A 25,532-nucleotide genomic window follows, 5' to 3' on the forward strand; every position below is an offset into this window, starting at 1 on the left:
AGACATCCTTCAAGGAAATGACTGAGAAACAAGGTCTTTTTAAATGTGGGGTTGTGATAGAAATGTACAGCACTTCGAAATAATCTATTTTCTGAAGGCCTGTTTCTCCAAAGTACTGCTGATCATTTATTTCTGTAGGTGCACATGAGGGAAATATGTAAATTAGACAATTTAATGAAGTAAAAAATTCAGCCTTGCTCTCAAATCCTCCTACCAGTTAATCAAATTATTGTTTTGAACAAAATCTAAATATACCTTTAATTCACAATAATATCTTTACGTATTTAGCATCAGTTGTTTCTGTTTTCTAAACCGTAAGCGCCCTGTAGGTTTTCTTGCTGTTTTGGAATTAGCAACTAATTAACAGAGCTGATCCTGTTTCTTATCCAAATAATTAGTTCAATAAAATAATTAAGGTCAGAAGTAGAATAAAAACCAGGGAATTAATCAGCCCTCAAGGGCTGGAACTTATTATCATAGCACATTCTGTTTGAAGGAAAATACATTAAAAAACTGTACAGTTTTGGGAGAAACTAATTGTGACAATGCTACAAACTCTACCATGCTCTTCATACATCTTGATACTGACAACATGCCACCTTAGGTTTTCAAGTGTCAAGTTGTCTGTCCTGTCCACAATGCTCCCTTTTTGTGGAAGATGAAACAGTGTCCTTCCATAAGTACCCAAGTCTTTTCTCACAGTTCATTTCTCATTACACTCTCTCAAACTGTTTCCAATCACCATCACACCAGGCAGTGAAGTCACATGACTTCCTAAATTTGTGGTGCCTAGTTCCCTCTCATACTTCACTACCACTACCTTTCTACTAGACTATAAAAAATCTACACAGCCTTTCCATAGTAATATGTTTTGTGACCTACAGTACCAGCCTGAAAGCAAGACACATTATCAGAAATTATCTAATGTAGATATCAGAATATATTTTACCTTTACACAGCCTCCAAGTGCAAAACAAATGCTCAACACATTTTGAAAAGTAATTAGAAATAAAAATCTAGAAAAATGGGTGGATAAGTATACACTCCCCTGAGTAAGACCAATTGTAAACTACCTCTGCTAAACAATTGCCTTCGAAATCACACAACAGCCTAATTAGTCTCCACCTGTATTGAATTCTAATGATTCTGAAGATTTCTGAATAAAATCAGCTGTTGCTATAAGTCTCGTCTGCTGGATAGTGCATCTCAAAGTAAAACGTCATCTATGGACAGCAAGGAGCTGTCAAAAGACCTCCAGGATAAGGCTATGGAGGCAGAAAGCACAGGATGTACAGTATATACTGTAAAAAGACTCAAAGACTTCAAATATCTCTTGGAGAACAGTCAAGATGTTTGTTAAAGAAGTGAAAGAGCTGCACGCTTTTATGGTCAAGACTACACAAAGTTTGCATGTGACAACAATATCCTACTGTAAGTGCTCCACAGGTCTGGCTTGTATGGCAGGAGGACAAGAAGGAAGTCTTCACTTACGACAATAGCAACAAAGCATTAAAGTGATACTGCAAACACCTGGAAAAATGTTTTGAGGTCTGACAAAACTAAAATAGAACTTTTTGTTGACCATTCGGATGAGGGTTCTAAGTACCAAAGGATACAAAAAACAAAGAAGTCATTTATTCTGAGTGCTGTTACTTTTTAAACTCTGATGAGTTCCCCTTTGCAGCACTGCATTGACAGCACACACTATTGTAGGACAAGGCCTATTATTTCAGTTTGAATTAAGTGTTATTAAAGATCTTTTTTGCCTTGAATGTGGCAAAAGAGGCCAAACTTATAAAAGACATTGTAAAACTGTATGAAGCTGTACATTTCATGATAAATAGCACAGATGGGCACCATCAAGTCTCCATTATTGAGGAGGTCTTTTTGAACTTTTTTACATCTTTTTCTGCTAACGTTGCAGTATTTTATAGGATGTACATACAGAACTGGTTTGAACCAGAATGGAAATATCCACTGTACAGTATGTGGACAATAAAGTAGATTCTGATTCTAAAGTACATTCTGATTATGTTTGGCACAAACCAAACACAGCACATCACCCAAATAATATACTGTGTGTTATGCAAAATTTCTCATTGGCAGGGAACAGGAACTTGTCAGGGTAGAAGGAAAAATGACTGGAGCAAAGTACAGAAAAGTCCTTGAAGTAACCCTGCTGCTTTCTGCAAGACAACTGAAACTGGGATGGACATTCACTTTCGAGCACAACAACGACCCAAAGCACAGCCAAAGCAACATTGGAGCTGTGAAAGGGCAAAAAGATAAACGTTCTCGAATGGCCTAGTCAGAGTCCTGACCGCAGTCCCATTGAATATCTGTGAAATGACTTGAAGGCTGTAGTCTGTCAATGGTCCTCTCAGAATTTGACCAACCTTGAACAGTTATGTAAGGTAATCATTGCCAAAACTAGTTGGCAGAGACCTATCCAAAGACAATTTTGGCTGTAATTCAAGCAAAAGGTGCTTCCACCAAGAACTTATCCAGGGGTGTGTACACTTATTCCAACCCATTTCAGAATGTTATATATACTGTATATATATTCTAATTTAATGTTTCTTGATTTCTGGCTGTTGGGCCACAGAATTTACTTTGGAAACAGGGAGTAGACTTTCAATAGGCAATGTACTGTGGATTAAATACTAGACCATACACAAAAAAACCTACATGTACTGCATTCTTACTTAGGTTGTAAAAGTACAACTAGATTTAGCCTTTTCAAACAATCAAACAAGAGTTTGGATTTGATAAAACCTTTAGTTAATTGTGATTTTCATATGGTATTCTTGAAGGATATTTGGAAAATGTATATTATGTCCAGAACAAAGGTTTCTAATTTCAGGAAAGCAAATTATAAAGGCGTGAAATACAGTATAGTTTAAAAGAAGTAGGGATTAAATAGACAGTTAATGTTAAAGTAGATCCAACCATGGAAAGCAATAGGATTATATCTTTTATATTTTAATTTTTAGAAGGTTTGAGCCAAGGTCATATCACCTGCTAACTGTGACCAGAATTCCCCAAGAAGCAGCAGGCAAAAGGCTGAGCATTGGGGTCAGCCAGGGGTCTCTTGGCTCTCAGGAACAACCCCTGAGACGTCTTGAATGCTAGCAGGCAAGCAACAATGTCAGTGGAATAAGTGCCTCTTCTCCATTTGGCGCTGAACCACATGGGGCTTTCTCAGCTGTGATGTTTTAGAAGACAAATGACTTGAAGGTGGGAGTATTGGTAAATACTATTCAGAGTCTGTTGCAGTCTCTCTTCCCTGTGTGCTGTGTGAGGTTCTTAGCAGGTACATAGATTTGTGGCAGGTAAGGTTGGCACTACCTTCCTAGTGAAAATCCAGCAAACATAAAGTTGTTGATAGTATTAATACAAAATTCAGTCACTCACCACCTAAGCATGATGAAAAGATGAGAGGCAATGAGGTGCCTTTCTCTACCCTGAACTTGAACGGAAGATGCTCTACTCAGTTGTGCAAATGTGTTCCAAGCTTATCAGTCTCAATAATGGCGAGAAAAAAAGTTATAGCTGCCTTAACTGAAAATGGATAATGTTATTTCTCAGAAGGATTTGTCAAGACTTTTCCTGGGCTTGGTTGATCATGAAATATCAGAAGAAATGTGAAATAAATTATGACAATAAACTGTCACGCCCTCTGCAGCCAGAGGGCGCTCCTTCTCTGTCCTGTCCCTAGTTTCCGGTCTGCTGTCCTTCCTGTCCCTGTCTTTCCCTTGGGCTATATATTTCCGGGTCTTGCACTCTGTCCTCGCTCAGCATTGATGTTCGGATGTCCTGAGACCCGCCTAGCACCAGGGCGCCCCACGTCCACTCCCTGAGGGCATAGGTTTCTATATGGCATTCCTGAACTCTTTGCACTAATGAGCCCGGGCCTTTTTCCCGTCTCGCCGCTACGCATATGGGTCTTTTTCCGCTCTCCTGCTCCCCACGGTTAGTCCCTTTGGACGTCCGTGACAAAACTAGAAACCAGTCTAAATATTTCATATCAAAGCATTCCAAATACATTTTACATTCAAATCTGATATTATCAGATTGTACATTTTGTCAGGAGACAATCATCTGGACTGCTCACTCCTAACTTTTTGACCAAGCGTGATTTCATGCAGACAGTCCCCATAAGCACCAAAGCTACTGCAGCTGATCCTCACCATACCAGTCACAACAACATTAGTTGAAAGGATATATTCTGCAGTGTGATTTAATTAAAACCTACAGCCAGAATGTGACTGACCTAGAATGGCCCTCATCCGTGAGGCTGGTTTCCATTGAAAAGGAGAGCCTTTTGAAACTTGCGGCCAACAAGGAGCAAAGCTACAATGCTGTAAAAGATATCTTTATCCAGAGGGAGAGACAGATGGCCTTCATCTACTAGTAAATATGTAAGTACAAGTATTTATCTACTTTTCAATTCCCGGGTATTATTATTTCAAAATGTTAATACAAATTATATCAGTGTATAGTTATAACAATACTGTGGACAATAATAAACCCCAATTTGACAGTGAGGTTAGATGATATGAAATCCAGAGCTATCAACTGGTTGAATCTTGCAGTTACATCAGGGTTTTTATTGAGGTACATCAAATACAACCTCCATCCCAGTCGCATGTCAAATTATAACACTCCTAGCAATAAGCTTGCCCTTCGAGTTGATGTAGACTGGGGTATGAGAATTGTTAGTGCCTACCCAAACACAAACGTCACCACATGTTACTGGGTAACAATCAGCTATTTCAAAATATGTAAATGATAATTGGCTATTCTAAATTGCATGCATGATACATACAAATTGAAATATACAGTTTGTATATTACCATCCATCTATTTTCTAACCACATTGTCCAGTACAGGGTTGCAGGGGAGCTGAGGCAAGCAACAGGTGCAAAGCAGGGAACACCCTGGATGGGATGTCAAACACAGACACTAGTGGTCAGTTTTCCAAGTATTTGGACTGTAGGAGGAAACCAGAGCACCTGGAGGAAACCCACTTGAACACAGGAAGATCATACAAACTCCACACAGACAGCACCCCAGGTCTGGAACTGAACCAGGGCCCCAGCAGTGTGAGGTAACAATGCTAACCACAGCACCCTAATTGGATTAGCCAACATTTAAAAACATTTCTGCACAAAATCTGTTTTTTTAATAAATATATGAGCTTTGCAAACATGTTTTAGAAGGTGAGGGTCAAGACTTAATGTCATTTATTTTTATTTTCAGATTTCCTCCTCAACCTAAATTCATTACTAGCCCTCTGTGCCCGCAAATGATATTTAACAGACTAAGAAAAAAAATGAAGAAAGGTGTTACGTGTTAGGTCAGTATGAAGAAAAAAAGTCTCGAAGAAAAATCAGGTTATGGAAATTTTTCATTGTCTCTCAGTCAATGGTTGGTTCAGACTGAAGCTGACTGCTGTGTAGAAATCACACACCGTGAGCAGTCAGATAAAATCCCTTGTGCAATTGAAAAAATATATATCCTCCATCAGTGTCTGCTGGGCCTAGTGGGACATCTATTTTTAAACATGAGGTCCTCAACATGGAGCTTCTATTTCACCTTAAGGAGTTCAGCCATGTAGTCAGCAGACTTCCATTTGTCACAGATGGAAAAGGGGCCTGTGATGCTTAAGATCCAAGGCAGACTTGAAGTAAACCAATTTCTCCTTTTCAGATTTAAATTTGTAGTATCTAATAATATTTATATTATTTCATATAACACCCACTTTTAAGCAGATGTGTTCCTTGACATTTAAAGCAAGTAAAAAGCAAGGTACTTCACATAAGTTTGATCTACATTAGAAGATAGTAGTGATTCATTAACTTTAATATGCATTTTGGGATCAATTTTAAAGCACAGATACACTATTTGCTCTGAAATAGTGTTTCTTTAAATACTGTATGTACTCTTTTCAAACTAGAGCCATTAGATACATACTGTACTGTAGATGTAATTTTCTGCTTAACAATAATTGTAAAAGTGTTTTATACTTAGTATTTTGTCATTATAAAAATGGTGATAGTTCGTGTATGCATTGGAGTGGGATGGAGTGGAGTGTATGCAGGTACTACTATCAAGAAGGTGATAAAATATTTGAGAAAATGTCCACACAAATATAGGAACTCAATCATTGTGGACACATTTGATTAATAAATCACTTTTAAATCTTTCAAGTCATAAATTTCACTTATAGTGAGATTGACTTCAGTGGAGCATAGAATATTAAAAATTGTATGAGAATCAAGTAATATATACGTACATGTGAATGGTTTTATACAACAGAAATCTCAGACATAATTCTTTACTGTATATTTCAAAGGTACATACTGTACACTGTAAAGCCACAAGTGACAAATAAGAGAAACAACAACACACCCTATGATACTTTTCTTCAATTTATTCTTTAATAAATATTAAAGAGTATTCTTTACTCTTAAGTATTAAGAGTAAATGAGAATGAGAATAGTCCTACAGTAAGTATTCTCATTTTTTGTTGTGGACAAACTATTTTGTCCACAAAAGGGGAACATGAATCAATACTTTAAGGTTACATCAATCTCATCTTTGAGACTAATAAAGATTTATTAAAATATCATACTACATCCTGTGTTCCATACAACCAACCATTTTTCTTTGCTGATTATGCAGTGCCTCTATAAGCGCGATTGTAGAGTGGATACACGCCGTCTGCAGTGCTCATTCGCTAATGAGAGAACTCCCACTACAATCACCTAGTCATCACACAGCCAGGCTCAAACCAGTGATGCCTAGGCACTGGGGCTCAGCTTGTGATCTGAGCAAGTACCATCACCGGTTAAGCCACTAAGAAATGCCCTGTTAATTTTTTCTTTCTTTTTGAAGAATGACTTCAGAGCACTTTAACCTCTCATTAACATGTTATGACATTAAAATATAGTCTTCTGTCTTTAAACTGTACTTTTAAGCACATTTGTTTTTGGGATATTTTATTTTATAATTAAATGGCAGGCTCTATACTGATTGCTTTAGCATTCTTTATAAGCTTTTAATTGGAGATAGTTTGATCAATATCTTAAAGTTTCAGCAAGGCTAGTCCAACACTTTCAATTCTGAATTTCAGTGAACCAATTAACTGTACGATATCTGTGAAAATCACAATATCATCATCTTTAAAAGTAAAAATTAAAATGATGAATCCTAAGGTTCCTTTTCTATACTTTCTAAAAGAATATTTAAGACATTTGTGTTTGATGGAAGAGAGAACAGTTTTTTAAATAGTTTTTGTTCTCTTATTTTCATTTGTATTCTCAGAATTAAGCCTATTGACACTTTCTTAAACCTACCTTTGTAAACTCTCAGTGAGAACACAGTAATTTAAACAGAACGCAGCAGTCTTTAAGTGGCCATTGTTTTGAATGCAGTGATATTGTACAGTAACTACAAGAATGATGCTATTCATCAAACAATGTGCAATCCAACACACACATAATCAAGCATTCGCCAAATTGAGCACACAAAGCAACTTTCGTGAGTAAAGGAATACGTGAATAATGATATATCCCATGGAGATCAATAAACAAGCATGAATAGACTGAGTTAGACAAATAGCTTTTTTGGTTTTATTTTTGCTCTGAAAGAGCTTAGGGAGGCAGAATCAACACAGCCTAGAGAGTTCCTGATTCTTCTAATAACCCATGCAGGACATCCAGGACCTGACTGGGAATTGATTTGCAGTACAGAGTGCAAGCAGACTAGACACTCTTGAGAGCAAAGGCATGAACATTGTGCTTACATTCAAACTAGAGACCTGTATATGCTGGAAAGTGATGTACTGTATATTGTTTTTTTAAGAAACAATACAAAAGGAAAAATGCATGACAATGTAACATACACTCGTCAGCATGTTTCTGTCTGAGCTACCAAGCGTTTGCCCAGGGTTGCTTATTTCTGCTCTTCACATCTAAAAGATTTCAAGCATGTAGACTAACTACAGTCCTAGATAGAGGACAGACTACAGAGATAGTGTACTGTACATTAACCACCTGGCAGATGCCTCACAGAAAAGAAGGTAGAAAGCCATGCAGTACAAGCTTCTTGTTAGAGTTTGTTTCTGAAACATTAATGATTCACATCTGGTTGCCTCTTGTTTTACTTTCCTCTTTGATCTCATAAAGCTAAGATCATTTGCTATAAATCTTTTGAACTAAGGACTTATTTTTTCTCTTTAATCACTTTTAATTCATTACTATTCTGTTGTTTTGAGCAATTAAAACACTGGATAAAACAACTCAAAATTACTTTTGTAAGCTTCGCATATAAAATACGTACAGTATACATGTATGATAAAGCAGCTACTTTTGCTCACTTAAATAGATTTATTGTCTAGAGGGACAAAATGAGGAGAAATATATACATTAAAAATATATATACATCTTTGTATTCAAAGATATGAATTCATTGCGAGTTTTATGATTTCTCAAATTTGCTCTCTATTATCTGTTCATAAAATCTAATTTCAAGCATATCATACTGAACTGAAACTGGAATTGTGAATTAATATTTTTGTGAAATGGATGGCTCTTTGGTTACTATTCTGCATTCTGCTTGCTGGCCACTTGAGAGCAATGAGAGTACTTACCCCATAAACATGCCTGGCACCTGCCTTGGCTGCAAACATGGAAAGAATCCCAGTGCCACTGCCCACATCCAGAACAATCTTGTCCTTAAAGACATGCTTGTTGTGGTACATGGAGTTCCGGTACGTGAGTGTACGGACTTCGTCCTTTAACATCTCCTGTTGAAATCATGAAGCTCTGTTTAATTTCATGGTTCTTTGCACAATACAAGGAAACTATGCCAAGACATCAGCAGTGGTACACAAAAATGGTTATCTTTTCCTTGAAAACATGTACAGTAGGTGTCACAACAAGAGTGCATTTGCGACAGAAGGATCAAGAGGAAACTTCATCTGAAATTGTCTGTATGTACATTCTACGTAGTAGTAATTCACAATGAGTTAACTGGTTTTCTGAACTTATTTTTCATAGGCGTAAAGGGTCAAGTGGAAGCTGAATGTAATCTAAATCAGGGAGCTACAGTAGTAAGATTGTCTTAGATCCTGGAACATGCACATTCTTTTCATTGCAAATGTCACTACATACCACCAGTATGAACATACAGTATCTAATGAACCAGAATAGGCAAAGAGCTCAAAAAGAGCTCAGCTAATATATTAATATTAATTAATAATATTTTATAATCAAAAGAACATTTTTCCAAACTGGTAAAAGCTGGCAAAAATTCAGGGCAACAACAGAAAAGTTTCTAATACTTCACATATTCAATGAGTGTGCAATAATTTTGCTCATTCAAAGGGAGAAAATCTTGCATTTAGAGCCACACAACAAAAAGTCCAAATGGATTAATCCGTTTTGCTGTTGGGCACCATGACCATGACCCCAGTTAAAAGCACCTCACCCATCATGTTCATTGGCAGGTTACAGGTCACAATGAGTTGTGGCATTCATTATAGACACAAAGTAAATATTGGCAACTTTTATTAACACATTGAGTTTGTATTTGCTAATGTACTGCATGAAACTTTTTAATAATCGTGTCTCATTTTAGTTACATTTGAAACCAACCTTTTAAGAACTACACAGTATTTGGCAATTCATTATGAACTTGTGGCTGTTGCTGATCATCATTTATCAATGTGTCTTAATTTGCTACAAGAATGTCATTAGAAAGGTGAGGAAGTGTCTGGAACACTGAGAATCTGTTATGTATCTGAACCACTAATTTAATAATTTGAAGCAATTGCTTAACTCATAATTATAAAGAGTTCCTTGAAAACAAGATACAAGAACTTTTTGTAGCAATCAGATTTGCACATTTCATACATATACTGTATTACCTCTTGGTTTACACTTTTCCTGAAGGTGTACCTAATTACTTTAGATGGATCTTATGTCGTTGTATCTAGTGCAATATATTCAAAGGAGTACAGGTAAATGATACATTGACCCCTTTTCAGTGTTTTGTTCAGAACACTTTTTGTACCTTCCATCTGTACATGTGTTACTGTTTTTTCAGTACTCCTCAGCCCTAGGTATACCACACATGCTATGTACATTACTAGTGATTTAAAAGCACAGTAAATGCATTGTCTGAATACTTTATACCCTTGTCCAGTGGTGTATAAGAGTTTCCTTGACAGAAATATATTCTTTAAATTCTGCTTCACAGCATTACACAAAGGTGAAAAGTCACAGACTGTGTCAGTATAAATATCAATTTACACACTGTGGTTGAGGTTTATAATCATGCAATGGATACATTCTGTATTGTTTCTCCATATACAACCATTCATTTTGGTTTAGCTGCAAAGCACAAAAGAAGACTTACCTCATGAATGCCAAAGTGAGCGTACGAGTCGAAGTAGTAATCCCTGGAGGTCATTTCCTCAGGGCTGAGGAACTTGGCCATCTTCCCTCGCCCCGGACAGCTGGGCAAGGCAGACGTGTGGGAAACATGCTGAATGGATTGTACTGGTTTGGGCAGTGGCATAGGCTGGACAGACTGCGACGGGGCGCTGTTGATCTGCTGCTGAAAGGCCACAAGACAGAATGCTTTCAGCTCCTGATCTCGAGCACTGACATTGCTGGGGCCAATTCACACTTTTTAGATGGCAAAGTATCGGACCCCTCACAAGCAACATGTATTTTTCATCCCTTGTTGGGAACATTAAGAGGATATGTAACAGTAACAGTATGCTGTTACTGAATGAAAAGAGCTGGAAAACAGAGAAATTGATACAGGGTTGACACCCAGTACAAAGCTCGTTAAATCTCACTCTTTTTAAATGCAAAGAGCATTTGAAAATTAAAATCAATTAGCCTGCAATTATGAACATAGAACAAAAATTAGAGGTCATGCAGGACCAGGGCTGGGAATTACTGCACTAGATTACATTTTCCATGTACCTCACACACCCTTTTCACATCTCTGAAACGAATGGGTGGTCCTGAATTCCCCTGCCATCTCATAAAGTACAGAGATACACCTCCTCCTGTTTCTACTACAATTCCCTCGGGGGGATACACTATGTGAGATATATTTCTTCTAATCAGGTTGAATTCTGATCGCTTTCTTGGTTTGGGCTTTGAAACTTTCAGTTGCATTAAAATCTTGTGAAGAACAGACTACAGTACAATACCATTACACCATACAAAGAAATGAAAGAAAACTGTAACATTGTTGAAAGGCTAGAGTTTTATTTGAAGAGGGACAGACATTGTAGAAATGGTGGAGAAATATGTGATAATAGAGCAGTGATTATCACCTTCAGTTCCTTCAGGGAGAAGCAATCTTGGAAAGGCTTCTCTCCAGAACAAATCAATCTTGAGGTGTTTACAAAATTTCACAATTGTTCACCCTACTGGGATGAGAAATGACAGAATGGAAAAATAAGACTAATGGAAACTTATGATTGTCATGCATTTATTGTTTTAGTATTTTGCAGATTAATGCACATTATGTGTAGATATTCATCCAAAAGATGAATCAGCTTTTTTAATTTATCCTCTCTGCAGTACATTCGTCTGAACTATACACTAAAGTGTGTATATCAGCTCAGCTCTGCTGGTAAACTCTTACGTCTTAAGGGAGTGCTTACAGTTATGGCCAACAGGGATATGACCAATGATTCCGTACAACAATCTATATTCATAATTTTACAAGACCTGTTTGAAAACACAATGATCAGTATCCTGTATCTACCGTATGGGAAGCTGTTTTAAAAGATCACTAAAAGTGAACCCCTAAAACTCCTTGACTGAGAGAGGAAAATTTGTCAGACTTTTGTCAGATTATCGAATCTATTGACAAAAAAACATTAATAGATCCCCTAAATCTATTCAAATTGTTACTGCTACAATTTCAGGAGCAGGAGAAACCCTTTTTAAGAACACTTCACTTAGCCAAATCAGACAGTTGCTGCTGGGACTGTTAATGGGCAGATGAAAATACTGTATATGAGATATATTGCTTCCTCTGAATAAAACAATCCTGTTAATATCATAAGTCTTGTCTGTATAAGTGTGAAACCAGAGGGATTCGAATATACCCCTGGTATGATAATCTGTGAGATATCCAACAAGAGATTTACTCAACAATCTTTGATGAGGTAGCATCTGGCCTATCCAAAAGAAAATTGCTTTATTTATTTTGTGAAAGGAGGTGAAATAGCCTTCATATGTCTGTATCAGAAGGTGTAGGACAGATAATGATTTCTGGACATCGGAAAAAAAAGAACAATCAGATTTAATACTTCAGATTTGGGAGGGCTGTCTTGTTTTTGTAATAATTTCAGCAAGGAAAAGACAGACAGATGATACGTCATTTTCCCTTTTTTTTTCTTTGTGAAAGTTTTAACAATGAGTCCATGTATACAAAACAAAACATTTACTGCATTACCAGAATTTGTGTAGGAATACATGTCTGGTTATCAAAAATAGCTTGTTCCTCCTAAAATGATCTTAATATGGATTTGGATTATTGAAAAACACAGACAGGATGAAGACAAAAATACACTACGTGAAGAAATATCATGAAGCTCCCTTGTTTGAGTCCATCTCTAGCCATCTCACTTCCATCACTGTCCTCCCTGGTTTACTCAACACATCTGTACTCAGTAGCTTTGTTTCAAGTGAAATTTGATTGTTATAACATTTAATTTACCATCTACAATCATATATTCGGGGCAGACCAGTGGCCCTGTGGCTAAGAATATGTACCAGTAGCTAGAAGGTTGTCAGTTCAAATCCTGTGGCTGGCAGAGGAATCCTACTCCATTCAGCCCCTGAGCAAGGCCCTTAACCCCAACTGCTCCAGAGGCACTATATAAATGGCTGACCCTGTGCTCTGACCCCAAGCTTCTCTCCCTGTCTGTGTGTCTCATAGAGAGAGAGCTGGGGTATGTAAAAAGACAAATTCCTAATGCAAGAAATTGTATATGGCCAATAACATGATCTTTTCTTATATTAATTCTGTTAATAATGTACATACAGTATTTTGTTCTGATATACAGAACAACAAAAACTACAATGGTAAAAAAAAACATCATTGATTCCAGAAATTAAGCTGAATGGTTTGGATCCAGTAGAAATGTACAGTACATCAGTACTCTGCCATGCTAACACTCTGTGAATAATACAAAATCTACGATTCTTACCATGATGTTCCCAAAATGAGTCATCTAGCAAAAAACCTTAAATCCCACCTTAAATCCCACCCTTAAATCAACACACCCATCTGTGTTGGTGAAATAAATAACTTACATTACTGCATTAAAAACCCAGAAAAACTACAATTTTCCAATTCTTTTCGGACCACTAGAAGATACCATAATAAAGAAAAATACAATGTTAAATAGTCCTGATAAAACCCCCAGTATAATTACAGATATGCAAATTACAATTCACATTTTAGAGGAGCCAAGTCAAAGTCTGGATGTAAATCACATTGAAATTATACTAGTTCTGTTACTTGACACTTTCATTATGACTTTCATCCCTCCATTTTCTTCCTGGTTTATCCAAAAAAAGGTTATAGGGGGAGCCCATCCCAGAAAGCAACAGACACGAAGCAGGAAACTTCCTATACAGAATACCAGTCCATCACGGGGCACATACCCACTAAGACACGCACACAATGATACCAGAGCCAATTTTCCCAGAAGTCAAGAAGAAGCCAATTGTCCTACCAGTATGTCTTTGGACTATGGGAGGAAACCCATCTGAATCTGTGGAGTACATACAGTACAAACCGCATGCAGATAGCACCCAAGGAATTCAACTTATGGCCCCAATGCTAGTCACTGCACCATTCTGCCATCCTTAACACTTTCCTAAAATAGAATTATGTTTTAAATGTAAAATATCTGAGTATAGGACTAACCAAGGGTGTCCACAACACTGTAAACCTAGAGGGTTTTCTTAGCACTGTAAAAATTGATTTCAATTGACCATACAATACTAAAACACATTCAGTTTCAACTGCAATTGCTATTCTTTGATTTATTGACTAACCCTAATTGTATATTCTTGGTAGAATTGAAGACTTCTTATAAGATATGACATATGAATATGTTGGTAGTGTTTTGACAGTCTTACTCATTTGCACTTGCACAGTGGAGAAGAGTGGAGCTGACTTTGGGAAGCATTTAACATTCAACTTTTTTGTGCTAACGTTTGCCCCCATTGCAAAATATGACTTTTGGACAATGTGCAACAGTATGTACTTTTCATGCTTCTTCGGGTGTTTTGCTTTCCTGTATTTTTATTAGTTAGTTTATTAGTTTATTAGTTATCCAATAAAATACTTAGGTCATACATTTTAGGGTGTGATTTGCTAACTGGATTTGAAAATGTACCGTATCAACTAATGTATGTTCAAAATTTGACGATTGTCTTGGATTCTATTTAAGCTATACATTTCCGCCTGTCCTTCCTTGAGGACTAAATTTTAAGAAAAACTATACAAATACGACATCATTTTCCATTAACCAGGTTTATGTGACTCTTTTAATTTCATAATTACAGTACTTAATAATTACTATCAACCATTTATATAATTAATTTATATATACAATATACAGTACAGTATAGTATCGATATAGTTCAGGTAGATAGCTGAATCAGCATGTGCAGGCAGCAAAGGAACATGTAATGTTATTCCATGGTGAAAAGAAAAGAGACACTGAGTCTGGATCTGCTGGCCCAAGATCTGTTGTTGAGTGCCTGATTTTTTCACTGCTGAGGGACACTGGAATTGTACTGTAGTTGTTTCCTCTCTACTAATCTCTCTGTCCTCTGATCCTGGCTCACACTCTGAATTGGGGGGCATTAAGACTCTCACTCTGCACAGGTGTACATGCCCAATCCATAGGTTTCCCTTTAATGTAGATGTACCCAGTTCCATTACCTAGGTCCCACTTCTTCCATAAAAGCTTATCATCCCATAAAAATGAACTTCTGTCCTACACTGGGATTTTAACCCCAGCATGTTAAATATTCTGCTTTAAGGTTTGTACCTTAATCCCTGAATATACTGCACATAATCACAGTCCTACCATTGTCTATGTCTTTTACATGTTGACTCTGATAACTGGATTCCTCCCAGCCAGAGGCCACTCCAAAATCTCCAGAACTGCAGCAATGGTAAATTCACAGCGGATGTACATTTACTTAAAAGTACAGTGGATTAAATCATCCTTCCAGATCAATTAGTCTTTGGTATTTTCATCTTCAAAAACAGCCATTTTGAAAAACAGATGCCGTGGCCAAGTTTTTATGAATGTATTAATTTTATTTATCTTGACTAATCTATAATCTTCAATATCAGATTACAAATAATACAGATAACCACCAGATAACACTAAATAATACATTGATACTAGATAATGCAACCAACCAACAAACCAGAATAAAGCATAAATGTACTCTTTTCACACTGGAACACTTGTTTGAACTAAGCCAAACTGGAATTTGTCACATTTCTTTGTACTGTTCAAGTTACAAGCCACTCTATGAGACACGACATCAGATTCAGTAGTCACCAGTGCACAGGGCCATGGTATGGATTCCTTCAGACTTAGAACGGATCCTGAGTTTATGGTTATTTTTTTCCTGTTTTTATTCATGCATAATGCTGTATGTAAATGAAAACTGACAACACACCAAATATGAATAGGACACTTAAAGATGAGAATAAATGCACTCCAAGATGAACATTTAAAATCCACAATTGATTTTATTGAATTGAATTGAATACAATTGAATTGTACTTTTTTCCCTATCTCATTCACTGAACTGAAACATACTGTATATCTTCTATCATCACTCAATCACACAGATTAGCAGCATAATACTAGAAGCTTTTATATAGTTGTAAACCTAAATCGTTTATTCTATTCGTGATGGTGAATAATCGATAAATTCAATATAAATAAATGAGTATGAAACTGCAAACCTTAAAGGCAATTTTAAAGATTCCCTGTTATTTTCTTGCATGTTTAAACCTCATCGTGTTTACTTTTTATTTATGAGCCACATAGATCAGTGACGGGTCACATTATTGAGTCCACAATAAATACAATGCATGACACAGTAAAAGAATAATTTAGTGTCATTATTTTCCATTATTTTATTTCTGCAAACTGAGTATCCAACCCAAAAATGTTTTTAAAAATATTCCTGCATGGCTGTTATAAACGTAAGAAAAGAATCACATGAAGTCCATTCTGTTCTCTTGCACATGACATACAGTATAACTGATACTACCCAACACCCGCCCTCAGTTCTGGACCAGCAGATACCAATATCTAACGGCTTTGTCGACAACATGAAACTACCAGGAGGTAGGGAGTGCTAGTTTATGTGATAGCAATGAACATGCAACCAGCAGTAGACAAAGCAAAGCTACTGGAAAAGATGCACATGTATCAAAAGCAGATCTTAACATGATTCTAAAAAGCAAATGAAGACTGAAGCCAAGACATTGAGGTGACAATGTCCACAGCTTGTTTATGAAGCCAGTGATGAGTTCTTGCTTATGAGCATACTGATAGAAAGAGAAAGATTATTAAACTAGTAATAAATCTATTACTTTTGTCATATTGATATTTTGTTTAAACCAATTCAATAACTATATTTAATTGGAAAGGCAGGCCAATAATGAATTCATAATAAGGTTTTCAAATAGGACAAGAAATGGACAAGCACTAGCACTTATAACTTATGATCATCAGGATAGAACATCAAAGAAGAACGGCATTGCCAAGTATTTATTTTGTAGAAGAATTATATTTATATCAATAACTCATTAATACAATAATGACAAAAATGCAGCAGTATTGATAAAAACTAAATAACTTATAATGTTTGAGTGGCATGGTGGCACAGTAGTTAGTATTGTTACCTCACATTGCTGGGGCCCTGGGTTCAATTCCAGAGCTAAGTTGCTATCTGTGTGGAGTCTGTATGGTCTCCTCAGTTATTGTGGGGTTCCTCCCACAGTCAAAAAATATCCATGTAGATTAATTGTCTTGGAAAATTGGCCCTTGGTTTGAGCGTGTCTGCTCCTTTTTACCCAAAACATTGTAAGTAATAATAATAATTGCTTACACTTATATAGCGCTTTTCTGGACACTCCACTCAAAGTGCTTTACAGGTAATGGGGACTCCCCTCCACCACCACCAATGTGCAGCATCCACCTGGATGATGCGACGGCAGCCATAGTGCGCCAGAACGCTCACCACACATCAGCTATCAGTGGGGAGGAGAGCAGAGTGATGAAGCCAGTTCATAGGTGGGGATTATTAGGAAGCCATGATTGGTAAGGGCCAATGGGAAATTTGGCCAGGACACCGGGGTTACACCCCTACTCTTTTTGAGAAGCGCCCTGGGATTTTTAATGACCACAGAGAGTCAGGACCTCGGTTTTACGTCTCATCCGAAGGACGGCGCCTGTTTACAGTATAGTGTCCCCGTCACTATACTGGGGCATTAGGACCCACATGGACCACAGGGTGAGCGCCCCCTACTAGTTATATCTACTAGTTATACTTATGATTCTTCTGAAAAAAAAACTTTTTCAATTCCTATACTGTACTTGTTTTTGACACATGTTCTACAGTAAACAGATCCAGAAATCCTTTTATGAAAGACTGTCTTGTCAACCCTTTTCAAGACAAAGTCATTTTACTGCCTTTTGATTCAGTCTGGCACCGAAAAATGCAATTATACATTCAACTAGCCAAAACAATAATCACAGCTATACTGTAGCTCCATCTCAGCAGGCAAAAAATAATAATTAGAGCCGTTTGATGTAAAACCGCTTGTTAGGACACCCTGCTGGAAACCACTGACATAACCATGATCAATGTGTGACCACTGGACACCACAGGTCAGGCTGGCATAATTATTTGGATGAGCTTCTCTGTTTCTTAATGTTTCAAGCCAAATTCTAATACAAAATATGAAATAATGATATATGTATAACGAAGGAAAAACATTCCTAAAGTCTCAAAATCTTGAATTTCTAACCGCAAAGAAAGAGAAGTCAACTTGATTTATATTCTCTGTAGCATGGACAATATTCATATGTACAGTAGTTTGCCTAAATCTGACAGACTTTAAATTTTATTTTTACATTGTCGTTTTGTGACAACTGTCCGACCGGTTCAGTCCTGATACTCCTGTTCCTTGAGGAACACCTGGTCTATCTTTATAGATCAAGATTAAATTTATTCCAATATTCCCTCCAGACTCAGTAGTTTGTGTTCCTATAATTAAATATTTTTTGATGGGAGGACTCACAATGTCCCAGAAAACAGTGGTAATTGTATTTTCTACAGTCATAACCTAACAGAATTACTTACAAGTCTCTGCTTCATTTTGGAGTGACAGTGGGATTTACACTCTAGCACATATTTATAACGAGGATGGTCTCTGATATTTTTACACATTAGTACAAGTGCCCTGGCTCCTCTTTCTTTTTTACTAACACCTCCATTCTGCAGTACATTCCTATGGTGTCCGCACATTAAGTGTACAATCTGCTGCATTTCAGGGGGCAAATCAAAGAAACCAGTTTCCTCAGTCTATGCTTTTCTGTTAGAAGTTTCATACACATCCTTAGCCGCAGTTGGAATATGTTATACTGTAGATGATGAAACGTCCAGGTACAATCATCCCCATTAGACAAATAAAAGGAAAAGACTGATGTATTAAAATAATATTTCACTCAGCAACACAAAATGCCTCAGGCTGATTAAAGTCAACTACACTAATAATACAGAGTGTACTGTATATATGAAATAATACTAGCATAGAAGATGCAAATGTTTAACATGTACTATACTAGACGCACTCAAGATAAACAAATCTCCAGGGCCTGATACCCATTGTGATACCAATTGTACTTAAGAAAATACAACACCATTAATAAATACTTCTGACAGTTACTCAGGATTCGGGTAGTTCCCATTGTCTGAAAAATAGCAGCCATTACTTCTGTTATTTGTTCAAAGAACTCTAAGCAGGGTCAGATTAAGCTCTATTTTAGTTCTAATTATTGTTTCCATTACATGCATGAAATATAGTAATAGAACTTTATGTTCATGTTTAAAACATATTGACCAGTAATTATTTTTATCAATTATTTTAATTTAGCTTAATGAAAACTGGCAAAGAAATAAAAAAATATTTTGTGCAAAATGAAAAATATCAAGATTTTGGGGGATTTCTTGGAAGTGTTTTGGAAGAACAGTAAAATACAAAAATAAAAAGTAAAAATCATTGTGGTCCTCCTTTAGTAATCAAGATGTTTCTTTCTTCACCTTGGCTCAGTCTTATGTAGTAAGCTGAACCACTGAGAAGAACTGAAAACATTTTAAGACCAGCACAATTTCTGTCAGATAACAGTCTTTCCAGCCCAGTGAAAACACTGCTGATCTGTCTATGCTGGAAATCCTAACACATTGTGTGAACTACTACCATCATAACTTGTTGACCTTCAATATTGATACCTTTTTATTAACATGTACTTAAAGAGCTTAAAGTGATCATAATATCATTTAGGTGTTTAAAATGAATACTGTATGTGTGTTTTCATTCAAAATGTTGGAGGCAACAAATATTGTCAAAGCAAGCCAATGGTTGAGGAGTGCATTACCCACTTTCCCCTGCTCTAAACTCACTAAGCTTTTTGACAAGCTCGAACACATACAATTGCCTCCTATTATTTAAAATATGACACTGGCTTTAGCAAAAAACTGTTTCTTACCAGTACAATACCAGACCAGGATTCTACCATTTTCCTAAGGAAACACTGTAATTAAATAGAAAACAGTTATCTATACAGTATAATGTTAAGTCTTTTTAAATATGATTCTCCATAAATAAAATGCATATTTTTGTGGCAATAAGCAGATCCTGAACCAGGTCTTACCACAAAGCTAATTATGTTATCAGAATATTGTTGAATTTCTGCTTCACCTAAACTACACAATACACATTTAAGACTTCAAAGTTTTTATTTTTCACTAGGAAACCAAGATATGGAAACAAATATAAAAAATGCCTTATATTTAATATACTGTATACAGTATATTAAGACAAATATTAAAAGAAACTGAAAACTGCACTATTATTGTACGGTTATTTGGAGTAAAGTGTGTCTTTTAAAATTTGTAGTTTAAACCTTGTGTCATAAAGGACCACTGCAGTTACAATTATGTCTCGTCACTTCATAAAGAATTTGCCACTTTATCGTTATGTGTTTCTGATTCAGTCACTGATGCGCTACAACAACACAACACAAGTTACAGCACATTTTTTGGTATGATTTGTGGGAAGTTTACAATCAGGAGTAGTACTATGTATAAATATTTCTGTTAAACAGCATATTTATAACCTTTTAAAGATATGCCCAAAATCTAGTTGAAAGATGACGCCAAGTTTTATTTCATTTCTTTATTGACTACAAGAACCCAAAGAATACACTATTCACATACATTTACACTTTTCTCAAAGTTCTGTAAGCTCAAGCACCCCTTTCTGCCAAATATGAATATAGAAATTTGGAAAAAAAATAATGTCCTTGTGTCTACCCTGAGTAGCCGTTAATTAGGAAATCGATGCTAATACAAAACCATGTTCAGTAAGTAATAAGTGTACATAATTTTTCTTATACTTTTATTTTCTTATATTTAGTAACAATTGTTGCCTTCAAAATAAACTGGCTTCTTGTTTTTTTAATAAACTATCACCAAGAAGTTCTGTGTTATTTTTCTGTTTCCTCTCTGTAAAATGAAATCTTAAGTTATAAGCAATAGAGAGAAATCTGAAATTCAGCACTTCATTCACTGACAGCTACTCTGAGACTCCAGTTCTTTATTCCCTGGATAATAAAAAGGATAACATATTCTAACTACTTTTACTTTCTTTTACTTTTTTATTGCTAGATTTTTTTCATTATCCCTATAGCTGAAATATCTTTTGTATCTTTTTAAAAAAGTTTTTTGATGCACCTTCATTACTAGGCAGATTGAATCTACTAAGCAAAGGCTGTGAAATTAATTGAATTATTCTTTGGTTTTACAAGAAATAAATATAAAATTGCATAATGATTTTATATGCACTTAAAATAAATTCCAGAAAAATGTGAACTTTATTATTACAATAATTGTATTCCTCACTTCACATTTCTGAAACGCAAAAAAATAATTCCCCAAATTTGGAGAAAATGAGCATACAATCATATAAGAAAATCCTAACGATCCAATGTGACACTTTCCTGACAGAAAAAAAAAGTTTTGTAAGGACTTGCTACCATCAATGTCTCATTTTCTGTGAATTGATATTATAATTAACATTAAACCAATAATTTATGAGATACATAATAATATACAACAGAAGCGATGAGACATGTTGAAAGAAAATCAAATTAAGACTGAATTTAAAGTCACTTTTGACCACTGATAACAGAAGCTCTAATTTTTTTAAAGAATTTTATTCGTCCATTTTCAGTGCATCCACTTATATTACCCAAAAAAAGAATATTTAAATAATATAATGTTATATTTATGACTAGAGTCATGCTCTATAACTGGGGGACACGTTTTTCAGTGAGTATCTTCTGTCATTTTTATAACACAATTATGTTGCCAACAAAGGGAAATTTTGCACACAATCTTTCCATGTATTAGAACATAAGAAGGATTGTAAATGAGAGGAGGTATCTGGGTCTTTCAGCTACTAATTAGTTAGTAGCTAATTAATCTGAAGACTTCGTTCACCAGTTTCTTAAAAGAAGCCAGGGTATCAGCTTTGACAATATCACTACATAGCTTGTTCCATACTCCCACATCCCTTGTGCCACATCAGAATTGCCTCCTGAACTTGCAAGTCAAGTTCCCTTCCAAATACTGTGCACTTATGATCTCTGATTAGTGTATCACTGTTGAGACTCAAAAGGCACCACTGTCACTTTAGGTTGATTTGGAGGATGCTCATTACTTGTTTCCATTCATGTATTCCTAAATTAATATTCATCCATTTTTTTTTCACAAACCCTATGCTAATGAAAATGATTTCACTTTGAAGATTTGGGGGAACAGTAAGGGACTGAAACAACTGGAATAGTTGTTGATAAGCTTCACACTTCTCATTATGTTTCGGCTAGGAAATATAAACACACTTATCCTGCTCTTTTTATGAGTACTGATTAAAGAAGAGCTTTGAACATTTTTAATGGTAGTTTTTTTTACCAATGGAAGCATTTAAGCGATTATCGGAAAATTGTGAAATATTGTTATTGACAAGTCGAAAGCAATACTTCCAATGTTAACAGCCAAAATAATATGAAGAAGGCTTCACAGCCGAAACGTTGTGTTTTCTCTCGTCTCTTTTCAGCATGGAATAAACCTATTACTTGTTCCTTTGCAAAATAATATGAATATTCCAAAAATAAGTACTTTTAATTTTTCTTTGTTTTTTATTGTGTGCTTAGAGCTATTCTTAATAGTTTCTTGGGTCAAACATGGATGTACAAATCCTAATAGTTTGTACAGAGCAAGGGAAAGGTTTTTAAGAGCAAGGCTTTCATTTAGAGTACAGATCTATTTCAACTGCTTCAGAATGAATATCATTAATCATATTATTGACGGATTGCTAAAAATAACTGCCTCAGTGCTTCAAATGTACAGTCAACTGAGTCAAGTCAGATCTGATAACCCACAACTCCTCAGATTTACAATACAAAAAGTAAGGTAGCTGCTCCAGGTGAAACTAGGCACTGTATGATAATGATTTCCTCCTTCTACGCGACGTGTAAATCAGAAGGCCTTATTTAGCCTTTTTATTTAGTAAAATAGCCGGGTGTAACGTTGGTTTTCAGAGATTTAGAAAACTGCAGCTTTTTGAAGCACCAAGGACAGCTCACCCTCACAACTAGTACGTCGTGTGTAATTTAACATAATTAATATTATTATTTAATCTGCATCTTAATATGATTTTAACAAAAACGCCTTCCCCATAGTCGTAAAGGGAAGAATATAGGACACAGGTCTGTTACCTAGGTCAAGGTTTCGCCTAAGGTCTATCCACTGCATTTGCTACATAGAATCACGATGATCCGTTACAGTCTGGAATGGCTGATGAATTTTTAATCACCACGGTTTCTAATTTTGTCTCAGAACAGGAGCATGATAAATGTGTATGTCATTTCTCATGCCATAAACATAATGCAGTCTTTTCCATCCTACCTTTAACTGTTAAATTATACAGATGACCGCAACAACTGACATTGAATAGACATAAGATAATTGTTTACGGAATTTAGCGGGTTTTGTGTTATTTGTTTTCCAGTCCTCTAGCCTATTTAAGAATAAAGCATAATAGCAGAACATACCACTGTTTTGTCAGATTTTCTGAAGTATTTTGACGAAGCTTTTCTCTTACCTACCTCTGGATTCTCGGTCTCCGCCATTTTTCTCCTTAGGAGCAGGCAGCGGGAGGAGTGTTTCATTCCCATAAGAGCCAAAGTGATTTTTTAACTCGATGAGGGTAAAAAAATCAGGTTGATTTTTATTGTTTTAGCTTTTTGACTATTTTGACTTATATATGAGCTTTGAAACAATCTAGTGAGAAATTGTTCAGTAGTAAAAGAAATAAATAGCAAAAATAAACTTAAGTCCCCGAACAAGAGAAACCTCTTTTCCAAGTCAAAAAGATCTTTGAATCCATAGTGCAAAGTTGTCAACGGTGTTGTTCCCTGTGTGTGGATTTGGGATAACTCGCATCACTTGACAGTGATTTTAGACAGGGTCAAAAACACTCCCTTTTCCTCATTCACTACAGTATGCACACAAATTAAAGTGTCTTTAAAATAAACAAGAGCAATTAATATCTCGTAACATCTTCCAATTTGTCTAAAACAGGCTCTTCGTGAAAACTCATTGAGGTTATGCATAAATTCTTACTTTTATGCAATTTTCTCACTGCAAAACGATTGTCTTTTACTAGGTCAGATTTTAGTCATCTCTGTCCCATTTATAAAATCGCAATACATCTGTTGCTTTTTAAAAGTCTGTTGATGATGTTAAACCTTGCAGATATTGCAAGTGTGAACTAGTAAATATAATCTCCTTCAATGATCCCTTTGATGTAGCCTAGTTCTGTACGAGTGACTCGTTTCTGCCATCGCAGTGAGCCAAGCTCTTCGTGATCTTTTATTTGCCGTTTTTCTTATTGATTTCGACTCTTTAGGCACCTGCTTGGTATCGAAAGCCGAACTTCCCTCTGAGTCAGGATTGAAACTTGCGAAGTCAAGCATATAGTCATGGTCAAATAATCCTTCTGTCGCCCTTGCCGTTTAGGAATGCCTCTCTTTAATTGCTGCCTCCCACATTCCTGCTGTTGTTCCACCTTCCCAGCAGATCTTTGCATTGTTGAATATAGAAGTCGAACTCATTTTTGTAGAGTTATATGAGCCAATAGAATTCCCAGCCTTCCTCATCTCTACGCGTTACCAGTGGATCTTAAGCTCTGACAGATCGAGCCCCTTCTGACAAATAAAGGAAGCCGTGCCCTTCGGGTACGCAGCAACCTGCTGGGTGCGTTTCTATTGTACTGTATGTTCCGTGCATTTTTCGCCCTTTTCCCTTAGCGTTCCTACACAAAACTCTCATTTCACATAAAGGAATTAATACGTGGTAATGGCAAAACATGTTGTTTTCTACTTAATGTTGTTTTCTACTTAACGCCGCATTTTATTCTCCGAAGTATGACACAGGTCAATGGCGTACAATACTGAATATTCTGAAATATCCATGCGGTGTATTACGAAATAAGATTATTGCCAAAGCAACATTTGCTTCAGAGATTAGATATGTAGGTCTGAATGTTGATTAAAATATTCATACAGTACATTCATAGTCGTATACAGTACAGCTGAACAAAATAGTATTACAGTTTCATCTATGATGATCATTTTAAGTAACATCATTTCCCCTGTCTCATATCACCGAACAGCTTGAGTATGTGAAAATAAGGAACAGTTAAAAATAACATGTTGTCTAGTTCTCATTTTCACTTTAACAAGGGACTTCTTTGCTAAAAACGCGTTAATTAGCCTTCATTTTCATGAAAAGTCCAGAAACGCTTTGCTTTTATACTGTAGCTCTAGCAATGAAAACCTAAAATATATTTTAATGTAGCAAATTATATGAACAATCAAAGTAGGCATTATTATGGTTGGTCGGCAGGGTGGCGCATTGGTTAGTATAGCTGTTTTGCAGCGCTGGTGTCCTGGGATCAACTCTGGATCTGGGGTGCTATCTGTGGGGAGTTCGCATGTATTCCCTGTGTTCGTGTGTGTTTTGTCTGCGGGCTCCAGTTTCCTTCAATAGTCCAAAGACATAGGCAGCACATACAGTATACTAATACAG

General features: G+C 36.1%; 1 protein-coding gene across 11 annotated transcripts in view; it reads right to left on the reverse strand.

Moving 5' to 3' along the window:
- Positions 1-24,632, reverse strand: part of LOC102692415 (protein arginine N-methyltransferase 8) — a 64,176-nt gene extending 39,544 nt beyond the window's left edge. The window contains exons 1-4 of one of the 11 annotated variants that reach the window (XM_015353259.2): positions 23,549-24,632; positions 19,868-19,912; positions 10,426-10,623; positions 8,657-8,812 (exon numbers count right to left, since the gene is read on the reverse strand). In XM_015353259.2, the coding sequence (XP_015208745.1) occupies positions 8,657-8,812; positions 10,426-10,623; positions 19,868-19,912; positions 23,549-23,617 (468 nt within the window). In that variant the 5' untranslated portion in view covers positions 23,618-24,632. Of the gene's footprint in view, positions 1-8,656; positions 8,813-10,425; positions 10,627-11,362; positions 11,455-19,867; positions 19,913-23,544 lie in introns of those variants that run through there. The other 10 variants (XM_015353258.2, XM_069192160.1, XM_015353262.2 and 7 more) reach the window with 10 other exon arrangements.
- Positions 24,633-25,532: the final 900 nt, after the last annotated feature.

This window comes from Lepisosteus oculatus, chromosome 7, assembly GCF_040954835.1.
Source record: "Lepisosteus oculatus isolate fLepOcu1 chromosome 7, fLepOcu1.hap2, whole genome shotgun sequence".
In the NCBI taxonomy this organism is placed as follows: Eukaryota; Metazoa; Chordata; class Actinopteri; order Semionotiformes; family Lepisosteidae; genus Lepisosteus; species Lepisosteus oculatus.